This window comes from Syngnathus scovelli, chromosome 13, assembly GCF_024217435.2.
Source record: "Syngnathus scovelli strain Florida chromosome 13, RoL_Ssco_1.2, whole genome shotgun sequence".
Classification (NCBI taxonomy): domain Eukaryota; kingdom Metazoa; phylum Chordata; class Actinopteri; order Syngnathiformes; family Syngnathidae; genus Syngnathus; species Syngnathus scovelli.
The window spans coordinates 9668910-9694069 of NC_090859.1; the positions used below are offsets into that span (position 1 = coordinate 9668910).

The window sequence follows — 25160 nt, forward strand, 5'->3', positions numbered from 1 at the left end:
GATCAACTATTGGAGGTATGAGGATTTTCTTGAAGGCCCAAATCAGGGACAGGCAAGAAAACAGAGGTATAGTGTGCCAACTGATGAGGCTTATTGCTATCCTATAATTATGTTAAACAAGTTACAGTTTCTTTGGGTCTGGGTTAGTGCTCGGTGTGATGAGGCAGCCATTGTGCAACTTTAAGAGCAGCAGATGAGCAGGAGAACATCCTGAAAGAACCGAGAGAGAAATGTGTTTTAGATCAGGGATTCCCAAATCAGGTGTGTCACAGAAAACTATCCTTTTCCACTTAATCGGCCCAAATTATAAACTACAAATACTGCATCTTTATTCATCTGTCAATGTGAGCTAGTGACAGGCAAAACAATTAAATGCTCTCCCACTAGTAAGTACAATTAACCTGTTGCCCTTCAAACAGTTCACAGTATGTACACTTGTTTTTTATTTTAGGGGGGTCGTGACATTTTTGTAATTACAAATATGTGCTCACTTAAAATTGAGAAAATACAATAACAACCCCCCAAAAAATGATTTATAAAACACCGAGGGTGGATTGTGAAATATCCTGAAATTTTAAACGTCTCACTGTCTAAACGCAAGTAGGCGGGACACGGTAGCCATCTTCGGATGAAATCGCCACACAAAACCGGCTTTTCGTGTGCTTATACGCGTATATAAATAACACAATCCCACCCTGCTCGATCGAAACACTCGGGGGGCTTAACTGAACAAAGCATTTTGTGTGTTGGCAGTGGGAAAAAGGAAATAATAGATGAAGGAATCTTTAATCATGCGCACGTGTCGTCGCCCATTCACACGACTTGAACCCTTCGCCATCTTCACCGAACAGGGGTGACACTTCAGCCGGTTTAAACACTCCGTTTACTACACGTTAAGTGAACCGCGGCAGTGTTAATTATTTACACTTTTATTCGATACGTGGTATCGCTGAAGGAAATTGCGACATGTAGCTTGTAGCTAAATGTTGCCGAGCAAAAGTGCTGGACAGATGGCCCCCACTCGTATACCATTGACGACTTTCATTGTGTCGTATAAACGAGTAACAAGTACAACTCGACTTGAGCATTCGCCCGGATGGATTTTTGTCAAAGGACCAACAAATCCGCCACCTTTTCCTCGCGTAATAGTAAGTAGGAGTAAGATTTTTCATTCAAACTAACGCATCAAAGTAATTCTTCAGGGTAGACAGTCGGCTACAGTGGATGCTAACAGTTATCCGCAATGATCCAGTTGAAGCTGCAATCGAGACGTGTGCGAAAACCCACAGGTTCCATCATTTTGACGTGACACCACACAAATTCACTTACCGCACTTCCAGTAGTTAATTTTCGTTTGTAAAAAAAATCCTTGTAGGCGCTAAGATAAACAGGATAGCGCGCGCGCGCTCACCGGAACGTTGCGAGGGAGGGACCGTGTAGAATTCAAATTAGATTTAAAATGCGATCACCGAAAAAAAGGCCTTATAAAAAGAAATAAATATAAATTATCTTAAGCGGCGCAAGCTGACACGAATAGATAGCAGCGTCTTCTTTTCCAGAACAGTTTCCAGAACCGTTAAAATTTCACAAGGCTTCACCACCGCGTGCGTCCGCTCGCTGTTGCCGGCGAACGAGCGGGTGAAGGAGGGTTTTATCATTGGCTTGTCCCGCCCCTCCACCACATCGCTACAGTAACCTCCACCCAGCTGACAGGACTGCTTTCAAATTCAAGAGGCACTTTGTTACTCTAAAAAGTACTCACACTCTGATGATATAAGAAAATAAGACTCTGGTAGGAGTAGGATAACTAAATCAACTCTTGCGCTTGAAAAAAACAACAACTAAAGGTGTAAACCAGGACGAGACATTCTTGAAAATGAAGAAAAACAGCAGGATCTTGTATAAAAAGAGAATCTAGAGAAATGCCTGGGTTATGTGATGTAATTACCGTCGTATTTGTTGGGTATTATATTAAAAAGGACTCAGTATCATAATCCTTAATTATTATGGATTTGCATGACACTTGGTGGAAGAAAAACCTTCCAACTTGGCATTTCTTGATATTCGTTTTGGCGGTCCGCCCTAAATGACGTTAAAGCAGCATTTCGAGGAACATCACTTATCGTTTCCGGGTAATTTAGCAATCCTGTCGGTTTGGCAATGACTGCCGGAAACAACCATGCAGAGTGAAGTCAAGAGGGGAAGGTGTCGTTTTACAAAAGGTGGTCAGTACGCCATCAAATCCTCTATCGGACAAAGCCAGCGTATGCAGAGAGCAAGTATTGTAATTTAAATTAGAAATTGAATGAATTATTCAAACAGTATTTACGTCATCTAATTACATACTGTAGAATTTATTTTCCATGCGTGATCACGGTATGCTCAGCAGATATAGCTTTTGTTTTCTTGGATAAATGACGCCACCTACCGCCAAGCTGAAAGATTTCCCCGAATGTGCATTGATTTTCACAGCAACTCCCGTTCATGCATTTCATTCTAATGCTAATGATTGGGATTGAACTATTCGCTGTTCCCTAGTAAGATATGTTTTGTGCCACCTGAAAGATCTTTTAATGATGTAGTCGTTGTATTGGCACACTGTCCTCACAGTATGTTTTGCATTTCTGTCCATTATATGGATGTAACAGCCATAAAATACTTTTGAAACGCACATGCTTGTACCGATTCAATACGTTATAGACGATTTCCCTTCTCGACCAATCAAACTCACCATATTGTTGATCATTGCCCAATCAGCACGCTTGTTAGAAGGCTGTAAGCCTATTGACTTCCGGGTGGGCGTGTTCACTAGACGGTAGGAAGAGGTCAAAGGAGTTGTTATGCACGGGACGTGCGTAATACAATTTGGCTCCAGAATATTAGAACATTTTGGATAATCTAACGTTTTGAGGTACTTATATTTACAAGCGCAGGTATTCGCAAATCTAATTCCAAACAATCTCAGCTCATTAATGTGCGCAAGTGACGTGCTAACGCTAGCCGATGCTAAAAGTCGCGTGTTCACCAAGCAAGAATGGACACTTGCGAACTCAAATACTCCATATAATTTTTAATGTAAACATTCGCCTAGTGCTTGGAGCTAAATATTTCCACTAGCGTTTTGCTACTCGAATTTTGGAAGAGTTATCCCGCCTGTTGGGAGCAATTTCCACGGTCGTAGCAAGCCGTCATGTTTCACTCCGTGCCCCGTCGTGTCACTACCGAGGTCGGCGTTAGGACACTCAGGGTCCCAGGGGTTAGGTCATTTCGACGGGCTGTGCAGAATGACGACGGCCAAGGCTCAGCGGCGTGGCTGGGCAGGGCCGCTGGCCTGTTCCTATCAACCCTGCGCCGGGTGGGGGTCCTTGCCACGGAGTCTGCAACAAGATCTGGACACAGAAGCAAGGATTTGCTGTCAATCTTCGCAGACCATTGCGGCTTTGTCACCGGCCAGAGGTTGCGGCGTGCTTGTCGGATTGCCGAGCTCTACTCCAACTTGTACTCTGAAAGGACCCGATGGACCCTGGTGAGCAGCTTATGGCGCAGGTTCCAGAGCAAGCATCCCTCCCCGGGCAAGCTGATCGCGGCACTTGCTGGGGTCTTCATGTGGGACAATGAGAAGATTCAAGATGAGGAAATGTACAGGTTTGGAAGCTTTTATTCTATTGTGTCTGTCATTCCAACCAAAAAAAAAAGTCTTCATTTGTCATGCATGCACCCTTTGCTTTGCTTAGACTAGGATCACCAACCAAATTTGTGCCCCTGAATGTTCTAGATGTAATCATTTTAAAATGTTTGTACATTTGTCCAGATGCGGCCTGGAGCTTGAGGCCCTCGATGCTGTAAAGAGTCTAAATGCACATGCAGGCACAGTGAGTGGTCACGTGGAGCAGGGCTGGGAAGTTGTGATGGAGAAGAAGGACTTCCGTGTGTGGAAGCGACCGATCCCCGACAGCCACCTCTACGAGTACAGAGGTTACAAATGGAAAAATTGGCTTGTAATACATGTGGCCCATTTGAGCTGTCGACATTTGTTTTTATCTGTATTTTATTGCAGTGTTGGGCTCATACACTGATGTCACACCAAGGCAGTTCTTCAATGTGCAGGTACCAATGTCTTTTTCTATTATGTCACTCTAGTTTGAAATGGCCATTGGTGTGACCTGAGGTCCATGTTAGGCATAAAACCTATGCACATTAAAAAAAAAAAAGTGGGTTAGAAAAATAATAGTCGGTAAAGAAGTGAAAAAATAAAATTACAAATAAAACTCATATTTGTTGATATTTCAAGCCTTTACTACTGAGCACAGTGCTTTCATGTCTTCTATTTATGGAGTCACCTCAAGCGCAATCATTCTGTCACCAAGGCAATGTTAACACTCTGCTTGTACTAATACACGGAATATAAATAGCACAACACTTGACTGACCACTGCTTTGTCTTTTGCAGTTGGATACCGAGTATAGGAAGAAGTGGGATGCCCTGGTGATCAAACTAGAAGTGGTGGACCGGGACATCAACACTGGCTCAGAAATTGTACACTGGGCTACGCACTTTCCTGTGAGTTTCCCCTTCTCCTTCTCATTTATTTACTTTCTAAAGAGCTGCTAAATCAGCGTTTTAGCATTGTTGTGGCATGTGACCGCCCTCTAGTGGTATGAGAAAGAATCATTACCAAAACATCATTGTTTTATTTCGCTTTTGAGTTCAATACATTTGCATTTTATAAAAAAAAATATGGTGTTTATATTAAATCATTATTTAAGTAATTAATGTTGCAGTGATTTAGAAAAAAAATACTTTATAGAAATAAAACAGCCATGTTATTTTTGATGAACACTATTTTAATGCTGGCCATGATGGTGGTACTTGGAGAAGTTTTTTTTTTTTCGTATATAACATTTAAAGAAGACTGTACAGTTTTTCCTTATAAATTGATGTCTATTCTTCCTCTACAGTATCCCATGTATTCCAGGGACTACGTGTATGTACGACGCTATGAGGTGGACGTGGAAAACAACCTGATGATCCTAGTTTCCAGGTAAGAAACAAAGCATACATATTATTTATCTATGTAAGGACTGTTATTTTGACTTTGTATAAAATTAAATTGAAAAAACTTGTGTTAAGAATTCATATTCAACTGTTCATATGCCCCTTGTAAATAAAATAAATGTGAAATTAATATGTAATACGTAAAAAATTAATATGGAATACGTAATGTGAAATTCATATGTAATATCTTGTCCTTTTTCATCATTGTGTTTATTAGAGCCGTGCAGCATCCTCGAGTCCCAGAGTCTCAAAATTTTGTGAGAGTTCACTCATATCAATCTAAGATGGTCATCCGTCCCCACAAGTCCTTCGATGAGGTTCGAATCGAATCTGACAATTTTCAGTCATAATAAAACAATATTTTCAGGTTACAGAATCCAAAGTTTTTAACACTTGTTGATGATGTTGACAGAATGGATTTGACTACCTGCTAACCTACAGTGACGACCCTCAGACTGCCTTCCCTCGTTACTGTGTGAGCTGGATGGTGTCAAGTGGTGAGCTCACATCTCAAATGAGTTGCAAAATAAAAAAAAAATTGGGACATTTAATTTATGTTTTATATAGTTTCTAATATGGCACACATCCAATGCTTTAAAAGCATTTGGCATTGTAGTCCATGTGTAGAAAATAAAACCGATGTCTTCTATCACATCCTGACAGGCATGCCGGACTTCCTCGAGAAGCTTCACACTGCTGCGTTGAAGGCCAAGAACTTGGAGGTTGGTATTTATGACTACACTAGCGTCATCAAGTCCAAGGACAACGCGGGCCGCCAGCAGAACCAGGAGCGTCTCGCCGCTGAGAACAAACACGGCAGCGGTTCCAGTCAGATGTTCGCCTGAAGTGACTTTTAACAGATGAAACCCTCCAAAGCCTACTTTGTGGATACGACATGTGTGAAGGTGTTTGTTTTTTGGTAGATGAAGCTTCGAAAAAGAAGAATGGACCTCTGCCAATGTGTGGTGTGGTCCCACTGCCTGTTGTTGGGCCTTTCATGACATTTGAGTGGATGTGCTTTTGCAGTACAGTATTTCCATCAGAATAGAGATAGATGAAGGCCTCGATGGGAGAACACTCCTTTTTTTTCTTCGTCTTCATATGAGTCACAGTGATGCTGTTTCTGCTTTTATGTCAACAGAATAAGAGGGCTTTAAAAACAGGTGAAACCAGTCCTTCCGTAGCAGGGGCACAGTGTCTTATAACAACCGTGGAGATCCTCACGTCCGATGTACACATTTAGTCCTTGTCTGGAGAAAAACAACACTTTGGAATCTGTTCCGGTATCATTTCACAAGCGGGAAAACATAAGATAGAAATGAACAAAAAAAGTTAACTCATTTCAATTTTTTTTTTGTAGCGTGCTAACATGTCACACTGATTTTTTTTTTTCTTTTTTCAATGCTTTCTCCCAAACTGGATTGAAATGAGATGCAGAAGCTCTGGTGTTCTCTGTAATTCTGCTGTGTTCGTCCTGTAATAACTGTACAAATAATGCACTGCTTTGAAATAATAAAACTAAGTTTACAGCCTGCTAATATGTCTGGCAACATATGCATTTCCATGTTCTTGAAGTGGGCTGTTGGAATGCGGCCCCCGAGGACTGGAGTTCGACACCCTTATGTTAAAGCAGGGGTGTCCGAGTCCAGTCCTCGAGGGCCGCATTCCTCCATGTTTTCCAAGTTTCCCTCGTTAAACACACCTGATTCAATGATCAGGCTCCTGCAGAACGTGAGGATGAACTGGTCATTTGAATCAGGTGTGTTTAACGAGGGAAACTTGGAAAGCATGTAGGAATGCGGCCCTCGAGGACTGGACTTGGACACCCCTGCCTTACACTGAGTGCCAAAAGTCCCAATGATCGTGAGCAGCAGGGGGGGCCCCATTTCAACCCCTTACACTGAGTGCCAAGCAGGGAAGAAATGGGTACCATTGTTATAGTCACTGGTATGACTCGGCAGGGGTTTGAACCCACAACCTCCCAATCTCAGGGCGGACACTCTCCTCTTAGGCCACTGAGCTGGTAAACACTTGTATCGTACTATAACACTTATAGTCCTTTTTAAATAACGTGTATACCTATGTACGCCTAAATATTGTTATCCAATATATCTACTGCAATTTCACATTCGATTGCTGGTTTGAAATTAGCTTTTATTTATTAATTTACATTTATGTTAAAACCTGTCTGGCGTCTTATTCCTTGTTTTTATATTCGCCAATTAAAACATAAAAATCAGACATTTGGTTAACTGCTTTATATGACAATATGAGTAGGTACACTACGCGAGGTTAAAAATAAAAAAGAGAATAAATAAATAAAGGGTTAATTGCACAACAAAAGCATTTCCTCGCACCTGGGATCGAACCAAGCTCTTGGCGAGCAAGAGCCCGAGTCACTAACCAGTCGGCTATTTCGACCAGCAGTCGGCAATTGCTTGCATTGTTTTGTACTAGTTCTGAAGTGAACTGAATCTAGAATCGGTTCACTCAAAATATTTGTTCAAAAGAATCGTTCACCAAATCGTTCGCTACACTTTCTTATTTATTTAATTATTTTTTTTTACCTCGTGTAGTGTACCAAAATATCCCATAATTATCTGCCTAAATAATTGTGACTAACCGGAGATTGCATTGACCTAATTTTCACATGGTCCTTGTTTACATTTTGCATTTGACACTGACAGCTGTCAAGTGCCACGTTAGGGCTCTTCTTGTGTAAGTTTTATTTGTTATGGGTTTTCTTTTGTAAGTTTAACTTTGGGTACTTCGAAAGTGTCATTTTAAATTGTACTTTGCTAGGTGTTCGTGTACACAACGTGTTGTGATGACATCTGCTGTGGAGTCTTCAGCTAGTCGCTTGTGAGCTGCTCCATAAAACCATACATGTTCCATACACTGAGAGTAAGGCTTCCAAAGGGTAGTGGTTAGTGCTCTGAGCTTTCACCTCAGCGACCCAGGTTCGAATCTCAGTGGGAACCCAAAAAATTTGCAACACAGTTGCTCGTTCAACCATAAAACCAGACATGTTCCATCCACCGAGAGCAAGGCTTCCATAGGGTAGTGGTTAGTTCTCTGGGCTTTCACCCCAGCGACCCAGGTTCGACTCTCAGTGGGAACCCAAAAAGTTTTATCATAGAAAGTTTGCAACACAGTTGCTCGTGTAACCATAAAACCATACATGTCCCATGTACCGAGAGCAAGGCTTCCATAGGGTAGTGGTTACTGCTCTGGGCTTTCACCCCAGCGACCCAGGTTCGAATCTCAGTGGGAACCCAAAAACATTTTATCGTAGAAAATTTGCAACACAGGTGCTCGTGTAACCATAAAACCATACATGTCCCATGTATTGAGAGCAAGGCTTCCATAGGGTGGTGGTTAGAGCTCTGGGCTTTCACCCCAGCGACCTAGGTTCGAATCTCAGTGGGATCCAAAAAATTTTATCCTAGAAAATTTGCAACACAGGTGCTCGTGTAACCATAAAACCATACATGTCCCATTCATTGAGAGCAAGGCTTCCATAGAGTAGTGGTTACTGCTCTGGGCTTTCACCCCAGCGACCCAGGTTCGAATCTCAGAGCTAGTGTTAGGGTTAGAGCTTGGGTTAGGGTTAGAGCTTGGGTTAGGGTTAGAGCTACGGTTGGGGTTAGGGCTTCGGTTAGGGTTAGAGCTAGGGTTAGGGTTAGAGCGAGGGCTAGGGTTAGAGCTAGGGTTAGGGTTAGGATTAGAGTGAGGGTTACAGTGAGGGTTAGAGTTAGGGCGATGGTTAGGGTTAGAGCTAGGGTTGGGGTTAGAGCTAGGGTTAGAGCTAGAGCTAGGGTTAGGGTTAGAGCTAGGGTTAGGGTTAGAGCTAGGGTTAGAGCTAGGGTTAGGGCTAGGGTTAGGGTTAGAGCTAGAGCTAGGGTTAGGGTTAGAGCTAGGGTTAGGGTTAGAATTAGAGTGAGGGTTAGAGTTAGAGTTAGAGTTAGGGTTAGAATTAGTGCTAGGCTTAGGGTTAGAGTTAGAGCGATGGTTAGGGTTAGAGCTAGGGTTAGAGCTAGGGTTGGGGTTAGAGCTAGGGTTAGGGTTAGAGCTACGGTTAGCGGTAGGGTTAGAGTTAGAGCTAGGGTTAGGGCTAGGGTTAGCGGTAGGGTTAGAGTTAGAGCTAGGGTGAGGGTTAGGGCTAGGGTTAGCGGTAGGGTTAGGGTTAGAGTTAGAGCTAGGGTTAGGGTTTGAGCTAGGGTTAGCGGTAGGGTTAGGGTTAGAGTTAGAGCTAGGGTTAGCGTTAGTGCGAGGGTTAGGGTTAGAGCTAGGGTTGGGGTTAGGGCTAGGGTTAGGGCTTGGGTTAGGGTTAGAGCTAGGGTTAGGCTTAGAGCTAGGGCGAGGGTTAGGGTTAGACCTAGGGTTAGGGTTAGTGCAAGGGTTAGACTTAGTGCAAGGGTTAGGGTTAGAGCTAGGGTTAGGGTTAGAATTAGAGTGAGGGTTAGAGTTAGGGTTAGAGTTAGGGTTAGGGTTAGAGCTAGGGTTAGAGCTAGGGTTAGGCTTAGAGCTAGAGCGAGGGTTAGGGTTAGAGCTAGGGTTAGGGTTAGGGTTAGTGCAAGGGTTAGACTTACTGCAAGGGTTAGGGTTAGAGCTAGGGTTAGGGTTAGGGTTAGAATTAGAGTGAGGGTTAGAGTTAGGGTTAGAGTTAGGGTTAGGGTTAGAGCTAGGGTTAGAGCTAGGGTTAGGGTTGGGGTTAGAGCTAGGGTTAGGGTTTGAGCTAGGGTTAGGGCTAGGGTTAGGGTTAGGGTTAGAGCTAGGGTTAGGGTTTGAGCTAGGGTTAGGGCTAGGGTTAGCGGTAGGGTTAGGGTTAGAGTTAGAGCTAGGGTTAGGGTTAGAGCTAGGGTTAGGGTTAGAGCTAGGCTTAGGGTTAGGGTTAGAGTTAGAGCGAGGGTTAGGGTTAGAGCTAGGGTTAGGATTAGGGTTAGAGCTAGGGTTAGCGTTAGTGCGAGGGTTAGAGCTAGGGTTAGGGTTAGAGCTAGGCTTAGGGTTAGGGTTAGAGTTAGGGCGAGGGTTAGGATTAGGGTTAGAGCTAGGGTTAGGGTTAGAGCTAGGGTTAGGGTTAGAGCTAGGCTTAGGGTTAGGGTTAGAGCTAGGGTTAGGGTTAGGGTTAGCGCTAGGGTTAGGGTTAGAGTTAGTGCGAGGGTTAGGGTTAGAGCTAGAGTTAGAGCTAGGGTTAGAGCTAGGTTTAGGGTTAGGGTTAGAGCTAGGGTTAGGGTTAGCGCTAGGCTTAGGGTTAGAGTTAGAGCGATGGTTAGGGTTAGAGCTAGGGTTAGAGCTAGGGTTGGGGTTAGAGCTAGGGTTAGGGTTAGAGCTAGGGTTAGCGGTAGGGTTAGAGTTAGAGCTAGGGTTAGGGCTAGGGTTAGCGGTAGGGTTAGAGTTAGAGCTAGGGTGAGGGTTAGGGTTAGGGCTAGGGTTAGCGGTAGGGTTAGGGTTAGAGTTAGAGCTAGGGTTAGCGGTAGGGTTAGGGTTAGAGTTAGAGCTAGGGTTAGGGTTTGAGCTAGGGTTAGGGTTAGAGCTAGGCTTAGGGTTAGAGCTAGGGTTAGGGTTAGCGCTAGGGTTAGGGTTAGAGTTAGTGCGAGGGTTAGGGTTAGAGCTAGAGTTAGAGCTAGGGTTAGAGCTAGGCTTAGGGTTAGGGTTAGAGCTAGGGTTAGGGTTAGAGTTAGAGCGAGGGTTAGGGTTAGAGCTAGGGTTAGAGCTAGGTTTTTTTTTTTTTTTTTTTAAACTACCATTTAATGGTAGTTTTTTTTTTTTTAAAACTACCATACACGGTAGTTTAATGGTAGTTTTTTTTTAAACTACCATTTAATGGTAGTTTTTTTTTTTTTTCTTTTTTTTTTTTTTTCCCCAAAAAAACTACCATACACGGTAGTTTAATGTAGTTTAATGGTAGTTTTTTTTTAAACTACCATTTAATGGTAGTTTTTTTTTTTTTTCTTTTTTAGTTTTTTTTTTTTTCAAAAAAAAAAACTACCATACACGGTAGTTTAATGTAGTTTAATGGTAGTTTTTTTTTTAAACTACCATGTATGGTAGTTTTTTTTTTTTTTTTTTTTTTTTTTTTTCAAAAAAAAAAAACTACCATACACGGTAGTTTAATGTAGTTTAATGGTAGTTTTTTTTTAAACTACCATGCATGGTAGTTTTTTTTTTTGAAAAAAAAAAAAAAAAAAAAAAAAAAAAAAAAAAAACTACCATACATGGTAGTTTAAAAAAAAACTACCATTAAACTACATTAAACTACCGTGTATGGTAGTTTTTTTTTTTTTTTGAAAAAAAAAAAACTAAAAAAGAAAAAAAAAAAAACTACCATTAAATGGTAGTTTAAAAAAAAACTACCATTAAACTACATTAAACTACCGTGTATGGTAGTTTTTTTGGGGAAAAAAAAAAAGAAAAAAAAAAAAACTACCATTAAATGGTAGTTTAAAAAAAAACTACCATTAAACTACCGTGTATGGTAGTTTTAAAAAAAAAAAAAAAAACTACCATTAAATGGTAGTTTAAAAAAAAAAAAAAAAAAAAAAAAAAAAAAAAAAAAAAAAAAAACCTAGCTCTAACCCTAGCTCTAACCCTAACCCTCGCTCTAACTCTAACCCTAACCCTAGCTCTAACCCTAACCCTAAGCCTAGCTCTAACCCTAGCTCTAACTCTAGCTCTAACCCTAACCCTCGCACTAACTCTAACCCTAACCCTAGCGCTAACCCTAACCCTAGCTCTAACCCTAACCCTAGCTCTAACCCTAACCCTAGCTCTAACCCTAACCCTAGCTCAAACCCTAACCCTAGCTCTAACTCTAACCCTAACCCTACCGCTAACCCTAGCTCTAACTCTAACCCTAACCCTACCGCTAACCCTAGCCCTAACCCTCACCCTAGCTCTAACTCTAACCCTACCGCTAACCCTAGCCCTAACCCTAGCTCTAACTCTAACCCTACCGCTAACCCTAGCTCTAACCCTAACCCTAGCTCTAACCCCAACCCTAGCTCTAACCCTAACCCTAGCTCTAACCCTAACCCTAGCTCTAACCCTAATCCTAACCCTCGCCCTAACTCTAACCCTAACCCTAAGCCTAGCTCTAACCCTAACCCTAGCTCTAACCCTCGCACTAACGCTAACCCTAGCTCTAACCCTAATCCTAACCCTAGCTCTAACCCTAACCCTCGCTCTAACTCTAACCCTAACCCTAAGCCTAGCTCTAACCCTAACCCTAGCTCTAACCCTAACGCTAACCCTAGCTCTAACTGTAACCCTAACCCTACCGCTAACCCTAGCTCTAACCCTAACCCTCGCACTAACGCTAACCCTAGCTCTAACCCTAACCCTCGCTCTAACTCTAACCCTAAGCCTAGCTCTAACCCTAACCCTAACCCTCGCACTAACGCTAACCCTAGCTCTAACTGTAACCCTAACCCTACCGCTAACCCTAGCCCTAACCCTAGCTCAAACCCTAACCCTAGCTCTAACTCTAACCCTACCACTAACCCTAGCCCTAACCCTAGCTCTAACCCTAACCCTAGCTCTAACTCTAACCCTAGCTCTAACCCTAGCTCTAACCCTGACCCTAGCTCAAACCCCAACCCTAACCCTAGCTCTAACCCTAGCTCTAACCCTAACCCTAATCCTAACCCTAACCCTAACTCTAACCCTAACCCTAAGCCTAGCTCTAACCCTAACCCTAGCTCTAACCCTCGCACTAACGCTAACCCTAGCTCTAACCCTAATCCTAACCCTAGCTCTAACCCTAACCCTCGCTCTAACTCTAACCCTAACCCTAGCTCTAACCCTAACCCTAGCTCTAACCCTACCGCTAACCCTAGCTCTAACTCTAACCCTAACCCTATCGCTAACCCTAGCCCTAACCCTAGCTCAAACCCTAACCCTAGCTCTAACCCCAACCCTAACCCTAACCCTAGCCCTAACCCTAGCTCAAACCCTAACCCTAGCTCTAACCCCAACCCTAACCCTAGCTCTAACCCTAGCTCTAACCCTAACCCTAACTCTAACCCTAACTCTAACCCTCACTCTAATTCTAACCCTAACTCTAGCTCTAACCCTAACCCTAGCTCTAACCCTAACCCTTGCAGTAAGTCTAACCCTTGCACTAACCCTAACCCTAGCTCTAACCCTAACCCTCGCTCTAGCTCTAAGCCTAACCCTAGCTCTAACCCTAGCTCTAACCCTAACCCTAACTCTAACCCTAACTCTAACCCTCACTCTAATTCTAACCCTAACCCTAGCTCTAACCCTTGCACTAAGTCTAACCCTTGCACTAACCCTAACCCTAGCTCTAACCCTAACCCTACCGCTAACCCTAGCCCTAACCCTAACCCTCACCCTAGCTCTAACTCTAACCCTACCGCTAACCCTAGCCCTAACCCTAGCTCTAACTCTAACCCTACCGCTAACCCTAGCCCTAACCCTAGCTCTAACCCTAACCCTAGCTCTAACCCCAACCCTAACCCTAGCTCTAACCCTAACCCTTGCACTAAGTCTAACCCTAACCCTAACCCTAACCATCGCTCTAACCCTAACCCTCACTCTAATTCTAACCCTAACCCTAGCTCTAACCCTAACCCTTGCTCTAGCTCTAACCCTAGCCCTAACCCTAGCTCTAACCGTAGCTCTAACCCTAGCTCTAACCCTAACCCTCACTCTAATCCTAACTCTAACCCTCACTCTAATTCTAACCCTAACCCTAGCTCTAAACCTAACCCTTGCACTAAGTCTAACCCTTGCACTAACCCTAACCCTAACCCTAGGTCTAACCCTAACCCTCGCCCTAGCTCTAAGCCTAACCCTAGCTCTAACCCTAACCCAAGCCCTAACCCTAGCCCTAACCCCAACCCTAGCTCTAACCCTAACCCAAGCCCTAACCCTAGCCCTAACCCCAACCCTAGCTCTAACCCTAACCCTCGCACTAACGCTAACCCTAGCTCTAACTCTAACCCTAACCCTACCGCTAACCCTAGCTCAAACCCTAACCCTAGCTCTAACCCTAACCCTACCGCTAATCCTAGCTCTAACTCTAACTCTAACCCTACCGCTAACCCTAGCCCTAACCCTAGCTCTAACCCTAACCCTAGCTCTAACCCCAACCCTAGCTCTAACCCTAGCTCTAACCCTAACCATCGCTCTAACTCTAACCCTAACTCTAACTCTAACCCTAGCTCTAACCCTAACCCTAGCTCTAGCTCTAACCCTAGCCCTAACCCTAGCTCTAACCCTAGCTCTAACCCTAACCCTCGCTCTAACTCTAACCGTCACTGTAGCTCTAACCCTAACCCTAGCTCTAACCCTAACCATCGGTCTAACTCTAACCCTCACGCTAACTCTCACTCTAATCCTAACCCTAGCTCTAACCCTAACCCTAGCTCTCGCGCTAGCTCTAACCCTAACGCTAGCTCTAACCCTAACCCTAGCTCTAACCCCAACCGTAGCTCTAACCCTAACCCAAGCTCTAACCCTAACACTAGCTCTGAGATTCGAACCTGGGTCGCTGGGGTGAAAGCCCAGAGCTCTAACCACCACCCTATGGAAGCCTTGCTCCCAATACATGGGACATGTATGGTTTTATGGTTACACGAGCACCTGTGTTGCAAATTTTCTACGATAAAATGTTTTTGGGTTCCCACTGAGATTCGAACCTGGGTCGCTGAGGTGAAAGCCGAGAGCAGTAACCACTACCCTATGGAAGCCTTGCTCTCGGTACATGGGACATGTATGGTTTTATGGTTACACGAGCAACTGTGTTGCAAACTTTCTATGGTAAAATGTTTTTGGGTTCCCACTGAGATTCGAACCTGGGTGGCTGGGGTGAAAGCCCAGAGCAGTAACCACTACCCTATGGAAGCCTTGCTCTCGGCGCATTGGACATGTATGGTTTTATGGTTACACGAGCAACTGTGTTGCAAATTTTCTATGATAAAATTTTTTGGGTTCCCACTGAGATTCGAACCTGGGTCGCTGAGGTGAAAGCTCAGAGCACTAACCACTACCCTTTGGAAGCCTTACTCTCAGTGTATGGAACATGTATGGTTTTATGGAGCAGCTCACAAGCGACTAGCTGAAGACTCCACAGCAGATGTCATCACAACACGTTGTGTACACGAACACCTAGCAAAGTACAATTTAAAATGACACTTTCGAAGTACCCAAAGTTAAACTTACAAAAGAAAACCCATAACAAATAAAACTTACACAAGAAGAGCCCTAACGTGGCACTTGACAGCTGTCAGTGTCAAATGCAAAATGTAAACAAGGACCATGTGAAAATTAGGTCAATGCAATCTCCGGTTAGTCACAATTATTTAGGCAGATAATTATGGGATATTTTGGTACACTACACGAGGTAAAAAAAAATAATTAAATAAATAAGAAAGTGTAGCGAACGATTTGGTGAACGATTCTTTTGAACAAATATTTTGAGTGAACCGATTCTAGATTCAGTTCACTTCAGAACTAGTACAAAACAATGCAAGCAATTGCCGACTGCTGGTCGAAATAGCCGACTGGTTAGTGACTCGGGCTCTTGCTCGCCAAGAGCTTGGTTCGATCCCAGGTGCGAGGAAATGCTTTTGTTGTGCAATTAACCCTTTATTTATTTATTCTCTTTTTTATTTTTAACCTCGCGTAGTGTACCTACTCATATTGTCATATAAAGCAGTTAACCAAATGTCTGATTTTTATGTTTTAATTGGCGAATATAAAAACAAGGAATAAGACGCCAGACAGGTTTTAACATAAATGTAAATTAATAAATAAAAGCTAATTTCAAACCAGCAATCGAATGTGAAATTGCAGTAGATATATTGGATAACAATATTTAGGCGTACATAGGTATACACGTTATTTAAAAAGGACTATAAGTGTTATAGTACGATACAAGTGTTTACCAGCTCAGTGGCCTAAGAGGAGAGTGTCCGCCCTGAGATTGGGAGGTTGTGGGTTCAAACCCCTGCCGAGTCATACCAGTGACTATAACAATGGTACCCATTTCTTCCCTGCTTGGCACTCAGTGTAAGGGGTTGAAATGGGGCCCCCCCTGCTGCTCACGATCATTGGGACTTTTGGCACTCAGTGTAAGGCAGGGGTGTCCAAGTCCAGTCCTCGAGGGCCGCATTCCTACATGCTTTCCAAGTTTCCCTCGTTAAACACACCTGATTCAAATGACCAGTTCATCCTCACGTTCTGCAGGAGCCTGATCATTGAATCAGGTGTGTTTAACGAGGGAAACTTGGAAAACATGGAGGAATGCGGCCCTCGAGGACTGGACTTGGACACCCCTGTGTTAAAGTGTCTTTATTAAAGTGTCCTCACCCCCCGATTGGCTGTTTTCTTTGTGACGTCACGAGGTGTACCTAATAATAGGCCACTTCATTAAGGAAAATTCATGGTGAAATCTTAACTGAAACTGGAAAAACGACCCCCTCACCTCCTGAGGTAAAGTGTGCCGGACTGAGCTGGATTTGAACTGTGGCTTCTGAATGAGCAACTTTACTACCTGAGCCACGGTCACAACAGTCTTGCCCCCACCTGTTCACTCTAATGAGCGATTAACATTTAGTTTGTCCAAGCCAGCTACCGTAGTGCAGCCTAATGGGATAAAAGTGTGTGTAAAGCCTTGTTTTCCCTGTCTGGAGTCTGGAATAAAGGTCAAGCCAGGCAGAACACGCTACAAGCATTGTGTGCTTCATTCATAACAATAAGCTACTGTTGTGACAGAATGAAGGAACAAATATATCACTGTGATTTTCAAGTTTCTCTGGTACTGTTGCTACAATGACATGTTTTTGAATGACAGCATCAGAGTAGTATGCATCTAGCAATATGTTTATGAACATAATTTGCAGTGGAAGCCAACTGCATTGCGTCAAAATGCAAATGTTGGTGATATTTCGACCAACAAACTGAACATAGCATCAATAATAATCACATTGTTACGTAAATACTTCTCAATCAACATCAATAATATGGAATATCTAATACAAGATTAAGCTTTTACTTGATCAAATAATGCTGTGAAAAAAAAGACACTGGTTACTTCAAGCTAAGCATATTAAATGTGTATTCATTTTGTTCCAAGTGTGCTTTATACTACATTTCTAACAAAAAAAATCTATCAAGTGGAGTGCTGTAATAACATTTGATCATCTTCATAAGCGCACACTTTGCCTCAACTGTCTCTGCTCGCTTTGATTTATGGATCCGCTAACAGCATTAATAAAACGACCTCTACTAGCTGCACTTATTAACCGTACGGTTGAGGCACTTAGTGTAATTGAGACACTTCACAAATCTGCCATGTTGGCTTTGGCCCACAGTCATCATTTAAAGACACGTTATATTTGAATATTTATTACAATACACAATAAGAAAATAAACAGTCTTGATTATGGTCTAAAGTGGTGGGAAGAAAAACATCAAGAGGTTGTTTTTCGGATGCAGAATTTGCTCACAAGGCTCCAAAGTGCTTGGCACAACCATGGACAGAGACCCACTGCATGGTTAGATCAAGCACAATGGTGCCCTGGGCAGCCAAATGAGGTACGGAAGGAGACAAACACTCTAGAAGAATGTCAACAGAAGAAACAAGAAAATAATAATTGTTTTAAAGACAAATGCAGTTAGTTAGTTTTTTTTTTTTATGAGGGTATGGGAGTGTTTTTGTCGCTCCAATTGACAACATCTTTGAGTCAATGTTGAAGAGGAGTGGAGAAAATGAAGAGTGGCTTAAAACATTTAAATGTATATTTTCACCATTTAATATTTTTTTTTATAGTTTTAAAATTTTAGGGGATTTATTTGACTTGACCCTTAAACAAAATGTTCATGAGTGAATATAACCTGCAGTTTAACTATTACAAATTTATATTTTCATTAATTATTTGTTTACATTTATATTTTTTAATATATAAAATTATTCTATTGGATGTAAAGACCAATTCCGTCTGAATAAAAAATTCGAGATTTGTCATTTTGACCCTCAACTTAACCGCGAGGATTACAAAAAAAAAAAAAAAATTTTTGTGAAGCTTGTCTGTCAAAAAAGTACAGAAATAAATTTCAGTTAAAAAAAAAAAAATCAACAAATACTAATGAAAAGTTTGAATCATTTTGGGCTGCAGAATTTTTTGAAAAAGAGAAAAAGCTTCATCGGTTGCGGCTCACTGCGGTAAAAAAAGCGGGGCTCCACCCTTCTTGCGAACAAACTGCGTCAAACCACACCCACGCCCCTCTTGGCGGTCACATCGACTTTGCCCCCACCAAAAATTTGTTTTTAAAAATTGTAACAAATTGACAGTTTTTTTCCCCCCTCTGTTCAATCAAAGTGGTTCGCAAGCCCGTCGACTGACTTCACCAATTGACAATGTACTACTAAGACGGTGCTCAGAAATTTTCCTCGCTAACCTTGTTAAAGTACAATCTTGTTACCTTCCCTTGAGTGTTGTCTTGTCTTCTGTGGGATGTTTAAGGAAACAGTTAGAAAGCTTACATTGGTGGTGACTCAATGGCAAAATGGAAGAACTTTGGAGATGATTTGAAGGGATGGAAGATGTTTTCATGGATGATTGTGATACTGAAGTACGCATTCTTACCAGGTTCTTTTCCAACGTTTACCTGTGGCGCTGCAAAAGAAATCTGTCATCAAATCAAGAGAGAACTTTGACTTTTTAGCCCACCGTGTGGAAAAAAAGACCCACCTTTTCCATTGAAGACGACCACCGCCAGGTTGTTGCTGCTGAGATGTTTCCAGGCTGCTCTGCTGGAGCCAGACTGTCCCGACTGCGTCCTCAGCACCCTTCAAGTCACCATCGCCTTCCCGCCCCTCCTTCCAGCTAAAGGAGGGGTCAGTGATGTTCTCCTCTCGGGATAGGTGCGCTGCCAAGGGGCGCTGCTTCACGCTACCATTGGACATGAGATGGTGATTGGGGATTTTTTTTTTTTTTTTTGGGGCGGAGGATGGATCCAATTCCGCATTTCATAAATATTAATACAGAGGCCTCCCTCTGCACCCGCCCTCCCTAAATGGCTAGTTTCTTTAATTTTGTTAGTGGGGGGGAGTGGGAGTGCTTTATTCACTAAATGGCTTTTATTAGTGGCCGGTCTTCAACTCTTTCATTAGCTAAAGTGCTGCTATAATTTACAGGGGAAAAAATAAGGGGGAGGGATGGATCGGAGGCCGTGCCTGATGCTGGGCTGACTGGAAAGTCCTTCAAGTGCTTGGATTCATACTTGCTAAAACAATTGGAGACAAACACATGTTACACTGACTATTATCTAATGGCCCCACAACCCCCAAAAAGTTGTCCCAACTCTAAAATGCAGCCAGATTGGACCGACATTTGTAAGTACAAATTTAAATTTGGTGGTACGGTGACCAACTGTTTAGTACATTTGCCTAACAGTTGAGTTCAGGGGTCAGGGGGTCAAATCCAGCCTCCAGCCATCTAGTCATGTGATCTATATGTGCTCTCTGATTGGCTGGTGACCGATTTAAGGTGTACGGCACCTCTTGGGTCAGCCAGACATACCCGAGAGAGGAACAGGATTGTCGTACTTTGATTTAAAAAAAAAAAAAAATGAAAAAAAAAAATATTTAGTGCGTTTTGACTTTCGTTTTTCAAGTTCCCTTTGTTTTTGTTACTTTTTATTAGATTATTTTAATAATTTGGTCAAAAATTCTAATGAAAAATCTCATGCATTTGTATTGTAGCATGTAGCTCCATCCATAACACTAGTGAAAAGTTGTGGACATAACTGCATTGCAATTTAAGGCAAGATTTATTTATTTTTTATAAACTAATTTAACAAATTGTAGAAGACTGCAGCCGCCATCTGTGTGGTGTGAGGTAGTTTTACTACGCTGCGGTATATTAGCCTCATAATCATTGATACACGGGCACAGTCCATTGTTGAGCATAAAATGGCCGCTCCTCTTCTCACAAGACAGACTAGATCAGCATGAGGAACGGCTTCTACATGCATGCGTGTGCGCTCAACGGAGGCTTGTTAGTTGTGAACAGCTGCTGCACGATGTCCCCAAACTGCGTCTGAGTGAATGAACTGATTAACCTGAGTGGCCGTCCCAACCGGCGAGGGAGAAAAAGGGGGGTTTAGGAAAGGAGGGGGCCTACCGGGCTGAATAAGTGCCTTCATCATCAATGTCCCGTAAATCACTGAGCTGGACAGGCCTTTTAAATGAGACTTTTTTTTTTTTCCCTCCCTTCTCTGAGCCAGACTTGAGTGGTTGTGATGCTGCAGAGGCCTTTGCGTTGCTACTGCAATAGTGCGACTGCATCAAAAATTTGTTGACTTTATATTGTGCCCAATGAGGTACATTCAAGTACAACCAGGTACATTTAAATTTGTGTTCAATGGGAGTCATCACATACCTGTCTTTTATGCGTGCCACCAAATAAACTTCAGATGTTCTAGTCGGCTTTTCCTGTCATTCTTGTAGTCACAAGTGATGGTTTGCGGAGATTTTCCACAGCATCGGATGGATCTCATTGTTCAAAGGTAGCACTCGGGAGGAAAAAGAATTTTCAGGACATCAAATATGCTACGGAACACAGCCATCATCAAGTCGACAAAATATTTAACACAACAGTGACATTACCAAAACCTTAATACATTTTGTTTCAATAGCATATAAGTGACAATAAATGGTGGAGAAAAGCTCTGAAATGATTTATATTAAAACATCCTGGCGATTGTAGAGGGGTGAGAGGACTTTTTATACTTACCGCACAATAAATAGGTTGATAAACACGAGATAGGTAGGAAGTAAAATATGTGTGTGAGACAGATCCTGTTGACAGAAATAGAAATTTCTTGCAAAGTTGTGAGACTCTTTTTTTATTATTTCATACTTTTGTTTCCATGTCAATGCAAGCGTTAACCAATATTCAATATGAACTAATCATGGTGTTGAGGTGTTTCCATGTGACATGTACATTCATGTCATCCGGGTTAAAACAAGAGTGACAAGCACATTACACAGAAGCTCTGAAGTTTTCACAAGTGTTTGCCTTTGTGATAGCGAGCCATGCCGCACCGATTTTTTGTTTAATCCCTATTACTTCTTCACCAACTGGATAACGTCCTCGTCTTCCATCACGTGGTCCTTGCCCACCTTTTGAGGGTTGTGTTTGACGGACGATCCCCACACCAGCGCGCTGAAAACAAGTTGATGGCATCTCGTGAATCACGTGGGATGGAAGTAAAAGGTGAGCGACAGCAAACGACAGCCTTCGGCGGCACAAAAGACTCCTCCCTAATGTGGTGTGACACCGCTTGGCCCCCGCCGCCTCCCCGGAGGATCGCTAATGCTCGGCAGCACTCTTGTATTGACTGATTGACGACCCGAGCGCCCGATCGCAAACGCAGTATCTGCGCATAAAGCGGCCGATGGCTGTGACTAGTCAGTGCTTGCTTTGGGTCTTTATTTTATTTTTTATATATATATTTTATATATATTTTTTTCTATCTTTATTTTAAGGTTTGATATATTTTCTTTCTTAAAGAATAAAAGAACATTTCAAACTGTGGCCAAGTAAAGAGCAATTAAAGTAATTGGTGCTTTGTTATCTTTGGTCGCAAAATTCTGCATTTGTCTTGCAACTGCCGGCGGCTGACGCCGCACTAAAATGTTAATTTTTCTAAACCCTCAAACCACAATGACAATCGAGGCATTGTCTACCCTTAATGGACAATTAATTATCTACACCAGCACAATCTATTGAAAAAATGTTTAAAAATCTAGTAATAAACAATATGTTTCATATCGTGGTTATAGAATGTAGGACTGCACACAGTGGAATTTGTAAGCAAAATGAGTCCTGAAGATACTCACTATTTCAATTCCTTGATAAGGTTCTTGTGAATTTTCAAGCAGAAGTCCTCGACGGTGGTGTGCTGGTCAGGCAGGACCACGGGAGACGTGTAATCGGGGAGCTGGCCTTTGGGTTTAGTGTAGCTGCAAGCCCAAAACCGACGTCAGGTTAAGCTAGACGGGGTGAGACGTCATTGGTGGCGGGGGTGCGGAGCTCCCGGCGCACACACACTTACATGCGCACGAGCTTCAGATAGTCCCACATCTTCTCCAGCAGGTCGTCGAAGTTCCAGCGATGGTGGGCCGAGATAGGCACGCAGTGCGGCACCTTGTAGATGACGTCAAGCTCCTCGATGGAGATCTGGTCAATTTTGTTCAGCACGTAAATGCAAGGGATGTATACCCTGTAAGGAGGAGAGACTCACCGTCACTACGGATTTGTTGAGGAATAAACATAACATATAATATGAAGATATAAATATTTAAAACACACAAACACACAAAACAATTTGACCAATGATTTTCAAAATTGCAGAATGGCTCACGGTGGACTGTGCGTTCCCCACCCCCCTCTAAAAGATTAGAGCGACTGTGTCGGACAAACGCGGCCGCCATCAATGAAGCGACACATCTGCCGGGAGGCCACGCCCACGGGGAACGACAAAAGAAGGATAACGGCAGCACACGGTCTCACCGATTTCCCTCCACTACGTCGATGAGGTCATCGGCCGTGGAGTCGCTGCGGAGGGTGATGTCAGCGTTGTGGATCTTGTACTCAGACAGGATGGTCTTCACTGTGTCACCGTCTAGCTCGCTTTGCGCACACTGCAGAGCAGAAAACACATAAGCAACCAAATACTGCACAGTACTAAGTAGAAGGAAAATCTGATAAGATGTCCACCAGAGGGCGACGTTGCTAAATACGTTTAAAAAGACACGTACAGTGGCGGTAAAATTAATGCCTCCTTTGTCCTTCTTCTTGAAGCCGATGTTGGGCGGCTGCTTGTTCAGTCGGATGCCAAAACCCTCCAGCTCGTGTTCTATTAGCCTCTTGTGCAGGAGAGGCTTCAGCACGTCAAGTACTATCAGGATGAGGTTGCAGGTTCGAGCCACTAGAGAAGAGGGGGGTGCACCATCATGTCACACCATTTACACAATCTCATTTCGCTGAACGATTGACTTGATTTTGATTGTGCAAAAAAACTTTCGTGTTTTTGGTCTTACCGGCTATAACTTGTCTGCCTCTGCCTTTGCCATCTTTGGCCCCCTCAATGATTCCAGGGAGATCCAGAAGCTTTCAGGTAACAGAGCAAAGTCAAAATTAAACCACACACCCAAAACTGTCCGCAGCTGTTAATCAGTTTTATGTGTTTATATTTTCTTATACCTGGATTTTTGCACCTTTGTAGCGAATGACTCCGGGTACCGTTGTTAGGGTGGTGAACTCGTACGCAGCAACTTCGGAGTAGACCCCCGCCAGGTTGCTGAGCAATGTTGACTTCCCCACTGAGGGAAAACCTACAAAGCCAATACGAGCGTCGCCGGTTTTTGCGACGTCAAAACCTGAAAATGGAGACATGAATATTCAAAATTTAGTCAACAGTATCGAGTTGATGAATTAGAACATCCACCACTAACCAAAGCTAACGCAGTGGTGAAATCACATTTCAAGTCCAACACCAATCAATGACATTTCTTAAAATCGTGTCCCTACTTCAGTCATATGTGATTACAAGACCATAACCGAGTTCTCATTGGTTACCTTCTCCTGGGCCGCCACCGCTGCCTCCCTTGGGTGTGATGAGCTCCCGCCTTAGCTTGGCTAGACGTGCTTTGAGCAGACCCAAGTGGTGAGCAGTGGCCTTGTTTCTCTGTGTCCTGGCCATCTAAGACAAAGCATAGTAAGAATGGAAGTTCGTAAGGTCTCTTATGCTTGACTACTGTGAATAAAGCACTACATTCAGCATTAATATAACATTGCAAAATTAATGACTATTTTTAGTTTATTTGTTGTTTCTCCGTTTGATTAACATTTAGGGCTCGTGAACATTTCTCGTACAAATATTTACTGTGATAATGACTTCATTACTGCGTTGTAAATTATTTCGATGTCACCTGGGTGCCAAGTAACTTTGTTGAAATGAATGGAGGAGCTTCAATTTGTTTTGCAGGAAATTTTGAAACTTTGGGGCAGGGGGTTTGCGGTCTGTAGTAGGACTCAGTCCCCAACCCGGCAGAACACTTAACTAATTCAACTATATACGTTAAGTCTATAAAAATCTATGCAGTTTAAAATCTGTAAACGCAGCTGACACCAGGAACGGTTATATTAGCTGTCCAGCATCAAGTAAACAAGTGACAGGTAGAATACATGTTAAAAAAGGCCAAGACATAAATGCTTGTTATAACGTTCCTTTGGTACAAGACTATTTGAATGTATATTGCATATTTATTTACCACTAAAATTCAGTTTTTGAACGGAAAAGGGCAACGCATTAGGAGTTGATATTTACCGGTCAACTTCTTCACCAAGACAACCCCAAGATTCCATCTTAAAACGAATAATATAACTACTAATTGATATAAAGATTAATGTTTTCAGGCAAAAAAGACAATAAAGTGCGACGTCTATAGGATACATAAGGCCCGGCTGTGTGAGCCCGGCTAATTTTTGCTCGCATTCCAAGCTAGCCGTTAGCTACAACAGGACTTGATTCATTCCGCAAGCGCCACGTTTCTTTCCGCACTCACCTCATTTTCAATCTCTGCTATTTTGGCTAATATGCTCATGATGACTTAATTTTGTGTCACAGTCCTGCGTTAACAGTAAACGTTAGATAAATAGTAAATAGACGTGGCTAACGTTAGAACGTGTGCGGCTAGCACACCGCCACCACGCAAGCGTTAACGTCGTGGACGTCCTGGTGCGAATTCTCGCGAGAGAATGCATGTTCACGAAGCGATGTTTCTTTGCCCCGAGTGTTGACTGGCAGGATGATCATAAAAAATACAGCCAGGTGTACCACTTAACCATACCTGACCTATACCATATCATTGCATACAAACATTGATGGATTATACATTAAAATTTGTATCGTAATAAATATATTAACATAACATGATCTATCCACAGCTTTCATGGCGATATCAGATGTGATGATACATTTTCCACCAAGTAAATAATGAAGTCCCTGCTTCTGTTATTTCCATTATTTGAGAAATTTGTGTTTTGAGAGAGAATGATTGTTAT

The 25160-nt window shown here is 42.7% G+C and overlaps 2 protein-coding genes and 1 long non-coding RNA gene across 6 annotated transcripts; 1 reads left to right on the top strand and 2 right to left on the bottom strand.

Annotated features, from left to right (window-relative positions):
- The first annotated feature begins 204 nt into the window (after positions 1-204).
- Positions 205-6593, top strand: stard7 (StAR related lipid transfer domain containing 7). 4 transcript variants are annotated; one of them, XM_049739128.1, is made up of 9 exons: positions 205-1148; positions 3429-3645; positions 3812-3975; positions 4058-4107; positions 4450-4560; positions 4959-5041; positions 5273-5372; positions 5468-5552; positions 5719-6593. In XM_049739128.1, the coding sequence occupies exons 1-9, from the start codon at positions 1097-1099 to the stop codon at positions 5898-5900; spliced, it is 1044 nt and encodes a 347-aa protein (XP_049595085.1). In that variant the 5' UTR covers positions 205-1096; the 3' UTR covers positions 5901-6593. The 4 variants fall into 4 exon arrangements, with proteins under 4 accessions (XP_049595085.1, XP_049595084.1, XP_049595086.1 ...); XM_049739127.2 differs by lacking the exon at positions 205-1148 and adding an exon at positions 1731-2279; XM_049739129.2 differs by lacking the exon at positions 205-1148 and adding an exon at positions 1731-2225.
- A 10150-nt stretch (positions 6594-16743) lies between these two features.
- LOC125980170 (uncharacterized) lies at positions 16744-19000 on the bottom strand. The gene is made up of 2 exons (XR_007485543.1): positions 18777-19000; positions 16744-18701 (listed from the first exon to the last, which is right to left on the bottom strand). It is a non-coding gene; the product is annotated as an uncharacterized lncRNA (long non-coding RNA).
- A 1918-nt stretch (positions 19001-20918) lies between these two features.
- On the bottom strand, positions 20919-24850 carry drg1 (developmentally regulated GTP binding protein 1). Its single transcript, XM_049739144.1, has 9 exons — positions 24662-24850; positions 23673-23796; positions 23298-23473; positions 23135-23204; positions 22853-23022; positions 22605-22735; positions 22147-22314; positions 21932-22054; positions 20919-21254 (listed from the first exon to the last, which is right to left on the bottom strand). The coding sequence occupies exons 1-9, from the start codon at positions 24698-24700 to the stop codon at positions 21155-21157; spliced, it is 1101 nt and encodes a 366-aa protein (XP_049595101.1). The 5' UTR covers positions 24701-24850; the 3' UTR covers positions 20919-21154.
- Positions 24851-25160: the final 310 nt, after the last annotated feature.

Bases quoted from the DNA above. Each gene is read 5' to 3' on its own strand.
- drg1 (XM_049739144.1), bottom strand. From the start codon at position 24,700: ATGAGCATATTAGCCAAAATAGCAGAGATTGAAAATGAG. The intron at 23,205-23,297 runs GTATAAGAAAAT...GTTACCTGAAAG, and splicing joins ACAAAGGTGCAAAAATCCAG to CTTCTGGATCTCCCTGGAAT. The intron at 22,736-22,852 runs GTACGTGTCTTT...TCTGCTCTGCAG, and splicing joins GCATTAATTTTACCGCCACT to TGTGCGCAAAGCGAGCTAGA.
- stard7 (XM_049739126.2), top strand. From the start codon at position 3,191: ATGTTTCACTCCGTGCCCCGTCGTGTCACTACCGAGGTCGGCGTTAGG. The intron at 4,561-4,958 runs GTGAGTTTCCCC...CTTCCTCTACAG, and splicing joins ACTGGGCTACGCACTTTCCT to TATCCCATGTATTCCAGGGA. The intron at 5,373-5,467 runs GTTCGAATCGAA...TGATGTTGACAG, and splicing joins CCCACAAGTCCTTCGATGAG to AATGGATTTGACTACCTGCT.